The 14,873-nt window shown below is 48.1% G+C and overlaps 2 protein-coding genes across 2 annotated transcripts in view; one reads left to right on the plus strand and one right to left on the minus strand.

The window, feature by feature from the left end:
* Positions 1-293: 293 nt before the first annotated feature.
* Positions 294-2,674, minus strand: LOC101348660 (heat shock 70 kDa protein 1-like). Its single transcript, XM_023725559.1, has one exon. It carries the CDS (start codon positions 2,656-2,658, stop codon positions 733-735), a length of 1,926 nt encoding a protein of 641 aa, XP_023581327.1. The 5' UTR covers positions 2,659-2,674; the 3' UTR covers positions 294-732.
* Positions 2,675-3,937: 1,263 nt separating this feature from the next.
* LOC101348919 (heat shock 70 kDa protein 1) overlaps positions 3,938-14,873 on the plus strand; it is a 14,556-nt gene continuing 3,620 nt past the window's right edge. Inside the window, exon 1 of the mRNA XM_004390763.2 lies at positions 3,938-5,939. Within this exon, the coding sequence (XP_004390820.1) occupies positions 4,023-5,939 (1,917 nt within the window). The 5' untranslated portion in view covers positions 3,938-4,022. The remainder of the gene's footprint in view (positions 5,940-14,873) is intronic.

The raw sequence follows: 14,873 nt of genomic DNA on the forward strand, positions 1-14,873 counted from the left end.
AAAAAAATCCATTTGTCAGGAGTTTGTTGTAGAAGTTGTTTTTGCATGTAAAAGATGTAATAATAGACTCTGAGTACACAGACGCTGGATCTCCTGGATCCTACCTGTAAATAACCTCAGGATATCAAGCAGAAGTTTGCCTCCCCCAGCTGAACCCTAAGCACTTAAACTAGCCTATCACTGAATATAAGCAGTAACTACAGTTGGCAACTGCTGTAGCTAGGGTTAAAGGTGCCTGGTGGACAAAAATTATTTGCCTGTTTGAAACGATTAGCTCATGAAGATTCAAATATTTTGCCCTTACTAGCTTAATCATTCACAATGAGCTCACAATCAGGGGACACATAGCGTCCCCATGAGCTCTTTCCACTGCTTTTTGAGATACATGCACAGCCTAAAGATATCAGAAGTAATTTGCTTTAGGAACAAATTTAATGAATGACAACCATCCACACAGGAAGAAGAAAGTTGAGGCTAGCCAGAAATAAATAACAGACATTCAAATTCATCAAATGGTTCAAAGAGAGGCCTAGTTTTCCTAAGAGTTCCATTCCACAATCAGAAAAAAGGACCTTCATGTGAAAAGATGGTATACAAAACTCCACCATCAGAATCCCAAAGGATGGTAAACTTAGGTTCAGTTTCAGTCAATTCAATAATCGTAAACAGTGAAGATGAGGGGAACAAAATTCACCTTACAGGCACTCTAGAACTCTCCAGTTCCCGATGAAATTAATCTACTTCTTCAATGGTGGGGCCTGTGGCAGGCCTTCCAGATGGATACCCTGTTCCACAGGCAGGCCCTGTGCATCCTCCCTGGTAGAGTTTTGTAATGACTGGGTTACACACCTGCTCCAATTCTTTTCTCTTGTGATCAAACTCATCTTTGTCAGCCAGTTGATTGGCCTCCAGCCATGAGAGGACTTCATTGCATTTATCCAGTATTTTCTTTTTATCAGACTCACTAATCTTGCCCTTCAAGCCTTCATCACTCACAGAACTCTTCATGTTAAAAGCATAGGATTCTAAGGCATTTTTTGCAGCGATTTTCTCCCTCTGGACCTCATCCTCAGCTTTATACTTCTCAGCATCCAGAACCATGCGCTCAATCTCCTCCTTGCTCAGGCGGCCCTTGTCGTTGGTGATGGTGATCTTGTTGGCCTTGCCCGTGCTCTTGTCCATGGCTGTGACATTGAGAATACCGTTGGCATCGATGTCAAAGGTCACTTCAATCTGAGGAACTCCCCTGGGTGCAGGAGGGATTCCAGTCAGGTCAAAGCGCCCTAGCAAATTGTTGTCCCGGGTCATGGCCCTCTCACCCTCATACACCTGGATCAGCACCCCGGGCTGGTTATCTGAGTAGGTGGTGAAGATCTGTGTCTGCTTGGTGGGGATGGTGGAATTGCGCTTGATCAGAACAGTCATCACGCCCCCGGCTGTCTCCAAACCTAGGGACAGGGGAGCCACATCCAACAAAAGCAGGTCCTGTACCTTTTCAGACTTGTCACCCATCAAAATGGCTGCCTGTACTGCAGCACCATAGGCTACTGCCTCATCGGGGTTGATGCTCTTGTTGAGATCACGACCATTAAAGTATTCCTGCAGCAGCCTCTGCACCTTGGGGATACGAGTGGAGCCCCCTACCAAAACAATGTCATGGATTTTAGCCTTATCCATCTTGGCATCACGTAAAGCCTTCTCCACAGGCTCCAAGGTGCCCCTAAACAGGTCTGCACACAACTCTTCAAACCGAGCTCTGGTAATGGATGTGTAGAAGTCGATGCCCTCATACAGGGAGTCAATCTCCAGGTTGGCCTGGGTGCTGGACGACAGGGTCCTCTTGGCCCTTTCACAGGCAGTGCGCAGCCGCCTCACAGCTCGCTTGTTCTGGCTGATGTCCTTCTTGTGCTTCCTCTTGAACTCCTCCACGAAGTGGCTCACCAGCCTGTTGTCAAAATCCTCCCCACCCAGGTGGGTGTCCCCAGCTGTGGCCTTCACCTCAAAAATCCCATCATCTATAGTCAGAATGGACACATCAAACGTGCCTCCGCCTAGATCGAAGATCAAGACGTGTCGCTCTCCTTGACCTCCTTTATCTAAACCATAGGCAATAGCAGCAGCTGTGGGTTCATTGATGATTCTCAGCACATTGAGTCCTGCAATAACACCTGCATCCTTGGTGGCCTGGCGTTGAGAATCATTGAAATAGGCTGGCACGGTGATCACAGCATTGGTAACAGAGTGGCCCAAAAAAGCTTCAGCAGTCTCCTTCATCTTAGTCAGGACCATAGAAGAGATTTCCTCAGGATAGAAAGCTTTATTTTCTCCTTTGTAGGACACCAACACCTTGGGCTTTCCCCCATCATTGATCACTTGAAAAGGCCAAAGTTTCATATCTGATTGCACCACAGGATCATTAAATTTCCTTCCTATCAAACGCTTGGCATCAAAGACAGTGTTCTGGGGATTCATGGCTACCTGGTTCTTGGCCGCATCCCCAATGAGCCGCTCAGTGTCAGTGAAGGCCACGTAACTGGGGGTGGTGCGGTTGCCCTGGTCGTTGGCTATGATCTCCACCTTGCCGTGCTGGAACACCCCCACACACGAGTAGGTGGTGCCCAGGTCGATGCCAATGGCCATTCCCTTACTAGCAGCCATGGTTTTCCGAGGCCTGTTGAGAACGAATGACAGAGGGTTTTAGCAGAGTGCTTTTGGACATGATAAACAAAACTCTCAGCCAACTCGAAGGAGGGAGGGGGAGAGGGAGGAGGAGTGGGTGTGTACTATTTCCAATCTTCTAAAGGATCTGATTCAACTGTCCTGTTTCCATGTCTGTGATATATTGTGGGATTGTACTTGTCTCTTGCTGAACTAAGGTTAGCTTATGTTCTGATCTCCTCAAAATACATTAACTTCCAACTTGGGTTGTGCTGCCTTCCTGGGCTCTTTTACCCTCTATTGGGGATTCATAGGGAGAAAATTCAGGCCAGTCTCAAGCTGGCTTCTAGGAATCCAATCAAGTCCTTAGAAGTTTTCTCCTCAGGGCAGGTGGGGTGCTCCAGGCAGTCTCTTCCTGTACTTTTCTCCTGAATAAAAAGCCTATTGTTTGGAGTCAGTAACAACCAAAAGGGAGTTCCTGATACTTTCTGCCTGGAACTCTTGCCCTAGGCAGCTCACCCGCCTCTTTTTGCAACTCTGGCCAATCTCGGTCACTTCAGTGCTCAATACTTCAAATGTAAATCAACTAGGGAACTTTCCAGCACATTCTCAAACAAGGACCCACTGGCCTTGCTTATTCCCACCCCATTCCAATCAGGGCCCTCCCGGCTCACCTATTGCCCTGCCGCTTCCGCTCCAGTTTGGAAATCTTCCAGATTGCGGAGACCCTTCGCTTGGGGCCTCCTTCAACATCCAAAGTGCGCAGCGGGCCTCCCCCCTCCCCCCTCCCCTCCCTCTCCCACAACTTTGAGCGAGGCCCTGTCCTGTCATCCTGATTCCAAACTGGCCAGTGATGTCAGAGGCAGCATCACCATTGTAACGCGACTGACCACACGCGGCGTCACACACGTCTCCTCCCCTTGTCCGTCTCTCGCTCCCTGAGACAGCGCCAGTCCAGCGAGCCCCAGAAGAGTCTGGAGCGTTCTGGGGAGGGGCAGTCCCTGGAAACTGATTGGTCCCAGGAAGTCTGGGGGAGGACGCTCGGGGAAGCTCCTGGAATATTCCCGACCTGGCAGCCCTGCCCAGCGCGGTGATTGGCTCAGGAGGGACAAGGGGGGGCTCGGTGGAGACTTATAAAACAGAGACGCAACAACGGCAGCGAAACAGCAATCTGAGAGAAGAGTGAGAAAAGCTGCTGTTTTTTTCCGTGGCGACTCCCGCAGACCCACAGCTTTCAAGAGCGATCTTTGCAGCTCCGGTGCGTTCAGATTTCGGCTTTCTGCAGAGACAGCGCTCCTCGTCGCGGCTTCCATCCGCCGTTTCCTGGCCTGAACCTCACTGCAGGGCGAGAGCAGCGGTCCGACATGGCTAAAAGCACTGCCATCGGCATTGACCTGGGCACCACCTACTCGTGTGTGGGGGTGTTCCAGCACGGCAAAGTGGAGATCATCGCCAACGACCAGGGCAACCGCACCACCCCCAGCTACGTGGCCTTCACCGACACGGAACGGCTCATCGGGGATGCGGCCAAGAACCAGGTGGCGCTGAACCCTCAGAACACGGTGTTCGACGCAAAGCGGCTGATCGGTCGCAAGTTCGGCGACCCGGTGGTGCAGTCAGACATGAAGCACTGGCCGTTCCAGGTGATCAACGACGGAGACAAGCCCAAGGTGCGGGTGAGCTACAAGGGGGAGACCAAGGCGTTTTACCCCGAGGAGATCTCGTCCATGGTGCTGACGAAGATGAAGGAGATCGCCGAGGCGTACCTGGGCTACCCGGTGACGAATGCGGTGATCACCGTGCCGGCCTACTTCAACGACTCGCAGCGCCAGGCCACCAAGGATGCTGGGGTGATCGCGGGGCTGAACGTGCTGAGAATCATCAACGAGCCCACGGCGGCAGCCATCGCCTACGGCCTGGACCGGACGGGCAAGGGGGAGCGCAACGTGCTCATCTTTGACCTGGGCGGTGGTACGTTCGACGTGTCCATCCTGACGATCGATGACGGCATCTTCGAGGTGAAGGCCACGGCCGGGGACACCCACCTGGGTGGGGAGGACTTTGACAACAGGCTGGTGAGCCACTTCGTGGAGGAGTTCAAGAGGAAGCACAAGAAGGACATCAGCCAGAACAAGCGGGCCGTGAGGCGGCTGCGCACCGCCTGTGAGAGGGCCAAGAGGACCCTGTCGTCCAGCACCCAGGCCAGCCTGGAGATCGACTCCCTGTTTGAGGGCATCGATTTCTACACGTCCATCACCAGGGCGCGCTTCGAGGAGCTGTGCTCCGACCTGTTCCGGGGCACGCTGGAGCCCGTGGAGAAGGCTCTGCGCGATGCCAAGCTGGACAAGGCGCAGATCCACGACCTGGTCCTGGTAGGGGGCTCCACGCGCATCCCCAAGGTGCAGAAGCTGCTGCAGGACTTCTTCAACGGGCGCGACCTCAACAAGAGCATCAACCCCGACGAGGCGGTGGCCTACGGGGCGGCGGTGCAGGCAGCCATCCTGATGGGGGACAAATCTGAAAACGTGCAGGACCTGCTGCTGCTGGACGTGGCTCCCCTGTCGCTGGGACTGGAGACGGCCGGGGGTGTGATGACTGCCCTAATCAAGCGCAACTCCACCATCCCCACCAAGCAGACGCAGATCTTCACCACCTACTCCGATAACCAGCCCGGGGTGCTGATCCAGGTGTACGAAGGTGAGAGGGCCATGACGCGCGACAACAACCTGCTGGGTCGATTCGAGCTGAGCGGCATTCCTCCAGCCCCAAGGGGCGTGCCCCAGATCGAGGTGACCTTTGACATCGACGCCAACGGCATCCTGAACGTCACGGCCACCGACAAGAGCACGGGCAAGGCCAACAAGATCACTATCACCAACGACAAGGGCCGCCTGAGCAAGGAGGAAATCGAGCGCATGGTGCAGGAGGCCGAGAAGTACAAAGCCGAGGACGAGGTGCAGCGCGAGAGAGTTTCTGCTAAGAACGCCCTGGAGTCGTACGCCTTCAACATGAAGAGCGCAGTGGAGGACGAGGGGCTCAAGGGCAAGATCAGTGAGGCGGACAAGAAGAAGGTGCTGGACAAGTGCCAGGAAGTGATCTCCTGGCTGGACGCCAACACCCTGGCCGAGAAGGAGGAGTTTGAGCACAAGAGGAAAGAGCTGGAGCAGGTGTGTAACCCCATCATTAGTGGACTGTATCAGGGGGCGGGTGGCCCTGGAGCTGGTGGCTTTGGAGCTCAGGCTCCCCGAGGCGCCTCTGCATCTGGCCCCACCATTGAGGAGGTGGATTAGAGACCTTTCTCTTATTTGTCGCTGTGTGTCTTAGAGACGGTTGGCATTCAAGACTTTGCATTGCCTTGTATTTCTCCTTCCTCAGCTCTCAACTTCGAATGTTGGTTGCAAAGTTGAATTGTATTTGTTTTAGTGAAGTGATGAATGTGCTTTTTTTCCAGTTTCTAAATGTAAAGATGAATATATACTGCCACCCTTTGTCCGTTTCTGTTTTTGTAATACTCATACCCATACTCAGGCTTTTTTTTTTTTTTTTTACTGGTTACTTCAAAGTAAAAAAGTCAAAATATCAAGCGTGTTGTGTACATTTGTCTTTTATTTCTGCTAAAGAAGGGCCTGCGTAGGTTGTCTTTCTTAGTGTCTCAAATTGAATGGCAATTTGTGTCTTAAGGGCAGGGATTTGGGGAAATATGGCTATATTGCATTGAGCCATTTGTGTTAAGCAAATAGTATCCTTGGGAGGGTAAAAACAACTGTATTCTGAGTGGGTTGGTACTATGGGCTAAGTGAAAGTTAAGGGCTTGTGGTATGGTGGCCTGGAAGTGGACAAGAGGGCAGACCTGAGTAACAGTGGCCTCAGTAATGGGAGGTGGAGAATTTCTGGAGGAGGAAGGGAGAGGGGGTTAAATGGGAGAACCATGGCTACATATATTCAGAGCCCCAATATTTCATCTGGATTCAACATTAAATCAAAGAAGAGTTCTAAATTGGCAGTGAGATGTAGGTCTAAGTGTTGGCTTGTTGAGTTACGCACAAGTGCCTTAGCCACTGATTCCTAGTTTTTGTCTTTTCAAATGAAAGGCTTTGATCTGAGGCCTCATTTTAAGTACTCCAGGAAGCGCTTTAGAGAGGTGTCACCTGAGTGTGGGGCCACAACAGCAGAGGGGACCCAAAGTTTGACTGTTTCTTATACCATGCACCATAGTAGGGCCTCTTATGTATTACTTTATTAATCCTTGCACCCACCACACTGAGTTAGGTAATGTTCTTTCACTGGTGAACATACGGAGAAACTTAAAAGTTACATAACTAAAGCTACTTGACGGTTTAAAAGAAAAACTTACCCAGGGTTGCTAAGATGTTTTGCAATACTGCCCGGAGTACACAGGGCCTTTGTCTCTGCATGCCTGGTTTTAGGTTATATTTCTACCCTAGGTTTCACAGTTACCCCTTTTGCATTTACTTTTTATAAGTCTAAACAATTATGCCAAATAAAAGAATTGGTGATAAAGGTTTAGTTTTTTGTTAATTCAGAAGAGAGAGGGAGAAAAACTTGCAGCCCTTCATAAGAGACCAAGCTTACCAGGCTTCCCTCCCATGCACTTCTTTCCCTGTGAGGTTCCTCACACCCTAGCTTAGCTGCTAGCATCTTAGAAGTAATCCTCTCCACAGCCTTCTTGTTGGGCCTACCACAATCCTCAGGGCTTGGAGAATGGGCCCCCTGGCCCCCTTTAAAAAATTGGATGTGATGATTGCACATTTGGATATGTACTAAATTCCACTGAACTGTATACTTTAAAATGGTTAATTTTATGTTATGTGATTTCACTTAAAGTAAAAATAATTGTACCAACATTCCATAAAAGACCTTTGTGAGCTTAATGTGTACCTCACAGACCCTCATAGCTTTCACTAAACACTTACTTTTGAAGAAGTTCCAATATTATGGGCATGGCACATACACGTAGATCTTGCCTTAGAAACTTAGAAATGGAAAAAAATCTTACGAGATGCTTAGGCTTCTGGAGCCCTGGTGGTGCAGTGGTTAAAAGCCTGGCTGATAACCAAAAGGTTGGCAGTTTGAATCCACCAGCGGCTCCATGGAAACCTTATGGGGCAGTTCTACTCTCTCCTATAGGGTTGCTATGAGTCAGAGTCAACTCGACAGCAATGGGCTAGGTTTCCTGGCCATCCTATAAAGCCACATTTAACACTCAGGGTAGGAGAACTGTAGTACTATGGACGCTGGCCACAATGTAAACCCATCTTCGTGGTAATATGCATTTGCTATAGGACCTCCTCTCCTTCTTAGAGCTGTGGTAGCATTTGTGATTGTCATCTTCCACAGCGACTATTTAAGCCAGTGATGAGGGATGGTTGCAAGAGGGTGAAGAGTGGTAAGGACCTACCAAACACTTCCGATAAGAGATAAAAAGTTAGGGAAATCTCCAGAAGTAACCTTGAATGGAGAAAATAAAGTTCCTAGGGCTAGATCGGTCAATGCTATTGATGTTTTATTAAGAAATCAATACAAGATAAGTCATTGCCTGCATGTTTGCCTCCTCCCACCCCCACCCCAAAGTACCTAGAAAATCATCATTTTCTAACTTCAAGATCAGGCTGAGGGAATTGTATAATTAACATAGAATACAGTACCATCCCTTGAAGAAGTAGTGCTTTGGGTAGGAGAAAGAACTTTTTTTTTTGGTGGGGGGGATGATGTAGGAAAACAACTGAGGAAAGAATTTTAAAAACCAAAACCTTCCCTGATTCCCATCTCACCTCCTGTCTTATGCCAGGTCTCAGGAGACAGGTGGCTAGGGTAATAACACTGATTTCATATAGTTTTTGAACCTAGGATACTGCTTTATTAGTGACATATACACTTAATTATTCTTGAGTTTAACCAGTGTTCTGTCATCCTCAAAAAATAACAACCAAAATTTATGTGAAGAAGTGGCCAGGAACATGGGCTTTGGGCTAAAAGATGGGGTTACATCAAGGGAGAAGCTAATGTTGATTTCTGAGGAGGCGCTCCTTATGGTAGGAATAAGAAACAGTGACTGCCATCATCCTTCACCCTAACTGGTCGCCCTAAAACCGTCCCCTGGGGTCCCCTAAAATATCCGGTGCAGTTCTGAGGGACGGAGCGACTCCTCGCTCTCTCCTAGCACCACTCATTAAAAGGACGTTTAAGCTTAACAGGATGGACAGACTAGTGATGTCTGGGGATCCGGGAGAGGAGGGAATTCTAGACACGAGGTCAACCAGCCCCACTCCGCCGGCCCTGGTCCATCAGAATAAAGAACTGGAGGGAGGAGCACAACAGGAGAGGGGTGGCAGGTCCACAGGTTGGAAAGGCAGAGAAGTCCAGAGAGGGAGAATGACTCCCGAAGGTCTTCGATCTTTGTCACCTTCCAAACGTCCCCAAGAGGCCCGAGAGCCTAAAGAACCCAGCAGGGTCCACCCCTTCCTCCCCCTCCGCCGCCAGTCCCGGCCCAGCCCAGCGGGGGCTGCCCTCAGGCTATATAGCACCTTCTCTTAACGCGTCTGGCCCCTAATTCATCTGTCTTTGTTGTAAGAGAGTTACAAAATGTCTCAATTTTCCCGCCTCATAAATCAGCCAGCGGGAGAGAAACTCGAAAGGTCTCTCCTTTTTTGTCCTTTAAGCTCGTTTTGAAAAAAACAAAGAGAAAACGCACGCACCGGGCCGGGCAGCTCCGTGGCCAGCCCGCCGTCAGGCCCCAGGGGTGGCTCTGGGGCCCCGCCCCTTAGGGCTCCGCCCCTTTGCCCCGCGTCCTATCGGAGTCGGTCTGGCTTTGGTTTCTTCCCCCTATTTCTGTCAATTCTAGAAACTTTCTCGAGTTTTCTCGGCCCGAAATCTGAGATGGCCTGTCATGACTCATAGAAACGCTCCTAACAAACAAACGGCCCCACCCGAGTCTCCCTACTTCCCAACCCCGCCCCACCCTAGAACATCAAGCTTAGGGCTCAGCATTTTAATTTCCAGAAGATTCTGTGAACTACAAGCCAGCTTTGTCATGTAACCAGGGCTCCACCTCTTTGAAGGGGGCTGGTAGAAGATGGAACGGTGTAGAAGGCAGGAGCTTGTGGGAGACTGGTGGTGAGCCACAAGTGGGGAGCAGCTGCCTAGAGGGGAGTCCCTGGCTGCTGAGTCCGCAGTGCCTCTAATGCTCACAGAGCCCTGACATCACTCTTCACTTCCTTCCTCTGTGCCCATCTCTTCCTTTTTTTAGGAATAAAATGATTGGATCGATGCCAGTATCGGAAGGAGTCCAAAATAGAGAGTGTGAGAACATGTAGATTCAGTCACCTGCTCTGTAATTACCTGTGTGGGGGTACATACAAAGTCCGCAACCTCTCTGATTCTTTGTGCTGATCTTTGAAAATAAAAGCGTTTGGCTGAATAGTCTCTGCCTAAAGATCTTAGAACAGTTTCTAAAAGAAAATCAGAGTAATGCCACAGTACTGGTAGTGGGCCTGGACTTTAGTAAGAATGACAGGGAAGTCAGACCTGAGAGTATGGGATCCCAACAAAAGAAGGGAAAAAGAGAAAACTTTTGAACTATGATGACAGGCAGTGAACCAAGACTTTCTAAGTGTTATCCTATTAATCCTTGATGCCGACGTCCTGTGAAGTAGATATCATTAATTCTATTTTAGAGATCCACATTTAGAGACATAATTTAGGTACCTTACAAGTACTTCATAGTTTTGTTTTTTTTAAAAAAAAAGGAAAAAAACAGCCTCAACAAAGAAGTTGGGCCAGGTTTTATTCCTCTTGCTGGAAATTCCCAGAGTTCCCATATCATTGAAGCTTTTGCCATTTGGTTGTTAAAAATGCCTAATTTTAGGTTTCACAATCAGTTATTTCTTATGCTTTTGCATAAATTTAAGAATTATACCATCTTAAAAAAAAAGTAAAATTGAGGAGAAAACGGTACTATTTGAGAAAACTATAAGAAAAAGGAGGAGAGAGAAGCAAAAAAACATCCTGCAGTCTTGGTAAGGAGGGCACCCGCCACTCTACTTCCTTTCTGCTGTGGCTGTCAGCATTCTTGATGCTTTCTTGTGCCCCCTTCCCCCATTTAAAAGAACCTGAGAGCTCTTCCAGCTTGGGAAACTTGAGCCCTGATTCTTACAACACTGAGTCCAATAAAAACCTAATTCAAAAATTAATCAAATTAACATTCTGGGAAAGCTCTTGGGGTTCTTTTTGTTGTTGTTGTTGAAAATGGGCACTTTTACTCACTATTGGGAGCATAAATTATTACAGACTTTGGCAATATATAGTAACTTTTTTTTATGTCCTTACCCTTTAAACCAGCAATTCTTCAGGGAATTTAGCCTACAGTAGAGAATTAGATAAATTATGTACATCCATGCAGTTGACTATGCAGATGATAAAAAGAATGATAACTATTTCTAAGACATTTTGATGCTGGTGCTTTCTTCGTGCTACTGGAAAGATGGAAGATTTTTACACAATTACATCATACTGTTACTTGACAGCAGCGGTAAGACACCATACATTACAAGCAACATTTTAATTTCAGAGATATTGAAATGTAGGGAGGGGGGTGTGCGTCTTAGAGTTAATGAAACAGGCAGATCTCAATTGGAAAGATGTCCAAGATGATAAAATGAAATAATATATTGTAAAAGAGTTTATATAGCATGACCCCCCACTTTTTGAGAGCATGTGTGTATGTGCCTACATATTTTTTAAATTACTGCAGGTTTATAAGAAAGTCTGGAAGAACAGTCAACAAATTGTTAACAGTGGTTACCTCTGGGGATTTGGGTTGACCAAGAGAGAGACATATATGGAAAAGAGCCTTTCACGTTTTGCAATTTCTTATAATTGTTCTTACAAAAGAGGCCAACAGCTGATCTTTGATAATAAAGTCATGCCTCTGGCCTTAGAGACTACTATGTTACAAATTGCATCTTTGCATTAGAAGCTGCTTACTAGTAGTTTCCAGCAATCTGTAATAAAGCTGCTCATTTCATTTTGTGTTGATTGGGATTTCATGAAATGGAACTCATCCCCACTTCAGTATGGCTTGCACCTCTTGGGATCTGAAGATAGATTTTCTTGTTAGTGTATTTGTCAGGGATGCCAGTACCTGATCTTGGGGTTCTTATAGTCATTTTAGACACCAGTTAAACCTGTGACTGGGTTTCTGCCTTGGGGAGCATCCAATCTAAAAGGAAACATAAAATTCAGATGACTTTCTTCTTATTAAGGATTGGAAAAGGAATATAGATGATGTTTAGACCAGTCCACAAAGGGAGATTTAACCCAAAAGGTTGGTCAACTATAGTACTGTAGATTCTGACCACAATGTGTAGCTGACTGTCTGATTCATGGAAAAAGCATTTCTTGTGGATAGTTTTTGGCTACCTGCTGCAGCAGCAGGATTTGGGTCCCTATCACCATTTTCACCTGCCAGCAGTGGAGAGACAGTGACTTCCTTAGCTCCAAGCCAATAACTCCTGTATCCTAACTTGCAGATTTGGAAGGAAGGGAGGAATGAATGCAGGGCTCCCACCAGTAGCAGGTGGTGGTGAGGGGGCTTCCAGAGAAAGTGTGAGGTTGAGGGCCTCTGGAAGTGTTGATACAATAGGCAGCTGGGATGGAAGTTTGGGCAATCCCCAGCAAGAGATTGGGTAGAGAGAAACGGAAAAGTTCTGAAAGTTGACAAGTTTGACTAGATTAGGAATTGATTTATCAGGGACCAACATTTGAACGTAAACAGTTACTGCCTAGCTGCACACACAAACACACAGGATTGTTAAAGCAATTTCTTTGCAACATCAGTTTAGATCAGGTTGAGCAAATTACATATAAAACAGCTAAATACCTTTGGATTCCAGGAAGAGATGTTTTGATAGTGGACTCTCTGTGTGTGTGTGTGTGTGTGTGTGTGTGTGTGTGTGTGTAAAAGAACGCCAAGTGAGCTAAGAGTTTAAAGGCAGGATTTCCTCCATCCAAAACTGCCTCCCCTTAACTTGTGATCTTATGCTTTCTCTGCACAAGACGTGGGTAAAGTAATGCGTCTATAATTTTGTGAAACCAGTACGATTGTTTCAATGCCCCTCACATTTTCATTTCTGGTACCTAACAAGGGGTCTGACATTCCCACAAGGAATGAAGAAGAAAGGCCAAAAGAAATTACCAAATTGTATTTAAAACAAGAGGGAGGGAAATGCCCTGGAAGGTGGAATCTAGGCTAAAAGATTAACTGCGTAAATTAAGTTCACGACTAATAACCTGAGACTTTAGAGAACTAGAACATGGAGTCTCCAACCTGTCCCGCCTTACAGCCTCACCCGACACGGATGCCTCAAACTGGCCACCTTTCGACCCACTGTGGCACGTGTGCTGTTTAAGGAGGAATGAACACTTAATCTAAAAGTGGTGGACAGCCTGGGGGGCTGTAGGGACAGGGCAGAATATCTAATTGAGACTCCAAAGTGGACCCTGGCCCTGCCCACCATCCGGGACTGAGCCATGGACTGAGGAGCAGACAGCAAGGAGGGAAGGGTGAGAGAAAAAGAGAAATCCAAAAAGGCCTTCAAGACTTTCTACTTCCTGTGGAAAAATTTTCTCTTCCCAAAGCCCAAGCTGAGCCCGAGGCAAAGAGGAGCGGCTCAGGGCAGGGCAGGACGTGGAGAACTCAGCCCTGCCCTTCTCGCCCGACCCAGCAGGTTCCTTCTTCTGACGATGGAAACTTCTGTTTTAGAATAGCCTATTTACCTGCTTGCTTTTCAGTTGAAAAGTCACACTCTCTCGAGGTCCACATTTTCCGTCTGTATAGGTTAAAGATGATATAAAAAATTATATTGCTCCTGATACATGCTACAACACAGGTGAACCTTAAAAGCACGCTGAGTGAAATAAATTAGTCACAAAAGGATAAATACTATGTGATCCCACTTTTATGAAATAGCTAGAATAGACAACTATATGAAGACCAAAGATTATTAGTGGTTAGCAGGTGTGGGCAGGAGGGGGAAAGAGGAAGTAATCGCATAGGGGACGTAAGTCTCTATTAATGGTAATGGAAAAATTTGGAAACGGATAGTGGTAATGGTCGCACAACATGATGAACTTAACGTCACTGAATTGTACTGTAAAAAACGTTGCGAATGTTTTGTTATGTAAATTTTCACCACAGTTTAGAAAAATGTATTACATTATCTCTTTCCTTCTAATTTCCCTTTGAAACCTAACATGGGAAAAACTCAGCGAATGACCGACACATTCCTCAGGCAGCCAGCTCGTCAGGCCCCCCGCGCCTGAACGCGGCCTCACGCCCCACCCTGACGGTCCAATCAGAGTCTCTCTGCCAACCCGTGCCCCGCCTCCTTCTAGAAACTCGAACTTTCCGTTTTCTGGGTGTGTGTGGCAGGGCGGGGGAGGAGGGAGAAGGGATGTAGCCCTTAATTCTACCTTAAACTACCAAATTAGTTTGAGTCCCACGAGCCTTGCACTGCCGTGCAATTACAAGCCAACTGCTGATCTTTCTGATCAATTCCAAACTGGCTAAGGGGCTGACGCCAGCTTTGCCAAGGAATCGGATACGAGGTGGGCGGAGTCAGCAACAGCCTACGCACCGCCTCTGCTCCTTCCCCCCAGAGTCTCCCAGTGAAGCCAAGAAAAGTCTGGAGCGTTCTGGGGAAGGGCGGCTCCTGGACGTTGATTGGTCCCAGGAAGCCTAGGGGCAGGACGCGCGGGGAAGCTCCTGGAATATTCCCGACCTGGCAGCCCTGCCCAGCGCGGTGATTGGCTTAGGAGGGACAAGGAGGAGCTCGGTGGAGACTTATAAAATCAGAGACGCAAGGCCAGCGGAGAAATAGCTGCCTGAGGAGAGAGTGAGAAGTGCTGCTGTTTTTTCCCGTGGCGAGACTCCAGCAGACCTGCGGCTTCGAAGAACGTTTTTTGCGGCTCCGGTGCGTTCAGATTCCGGCTTTCTGCAGAGACAGCGCTGCTCGTCGCGGCTTCTACCCGCCGTTTCCAGGCCTGAATCTCAGCTCAGGGCGAGAGCAGCGGTCCGACATGGCTAAAAGCACGGCCATCGGTATTGACCTGGGCACCACCTACTCGTGTGTGGGGGTGTTCCAGCACGGCAAAGTGGAGATCATCGCCAACGACCAGGGCAACCGCACCACCCCCAG

This window comes from Trichechus manatus, unplaced genomic scaffold, assembly GCF_000243295.1.
Source record: "Trichechus manatus latirostris isolate Lorelei unplaced genomic scaffold, TriManLat1.0 scaffold00327, whole genome shotgun sequence".
Taxonomy (NCBI): domain Eukaryota; kingdom Metazoa; phylum Chordata; class Mammalia; order Sirenia; family Trichechidae; genus Trichechus; species Trichechus manatus.

Bases quoted from the DNA above. Each gene is read 5' to 3' on its own strand.
- LOC101348660 (XM_023725559.1), bottom strand. From the start codon at position 2,658: ATGGCTGCTAGTAAGGGAATGGCCATTGGCATCGACCTGGGCACCACC.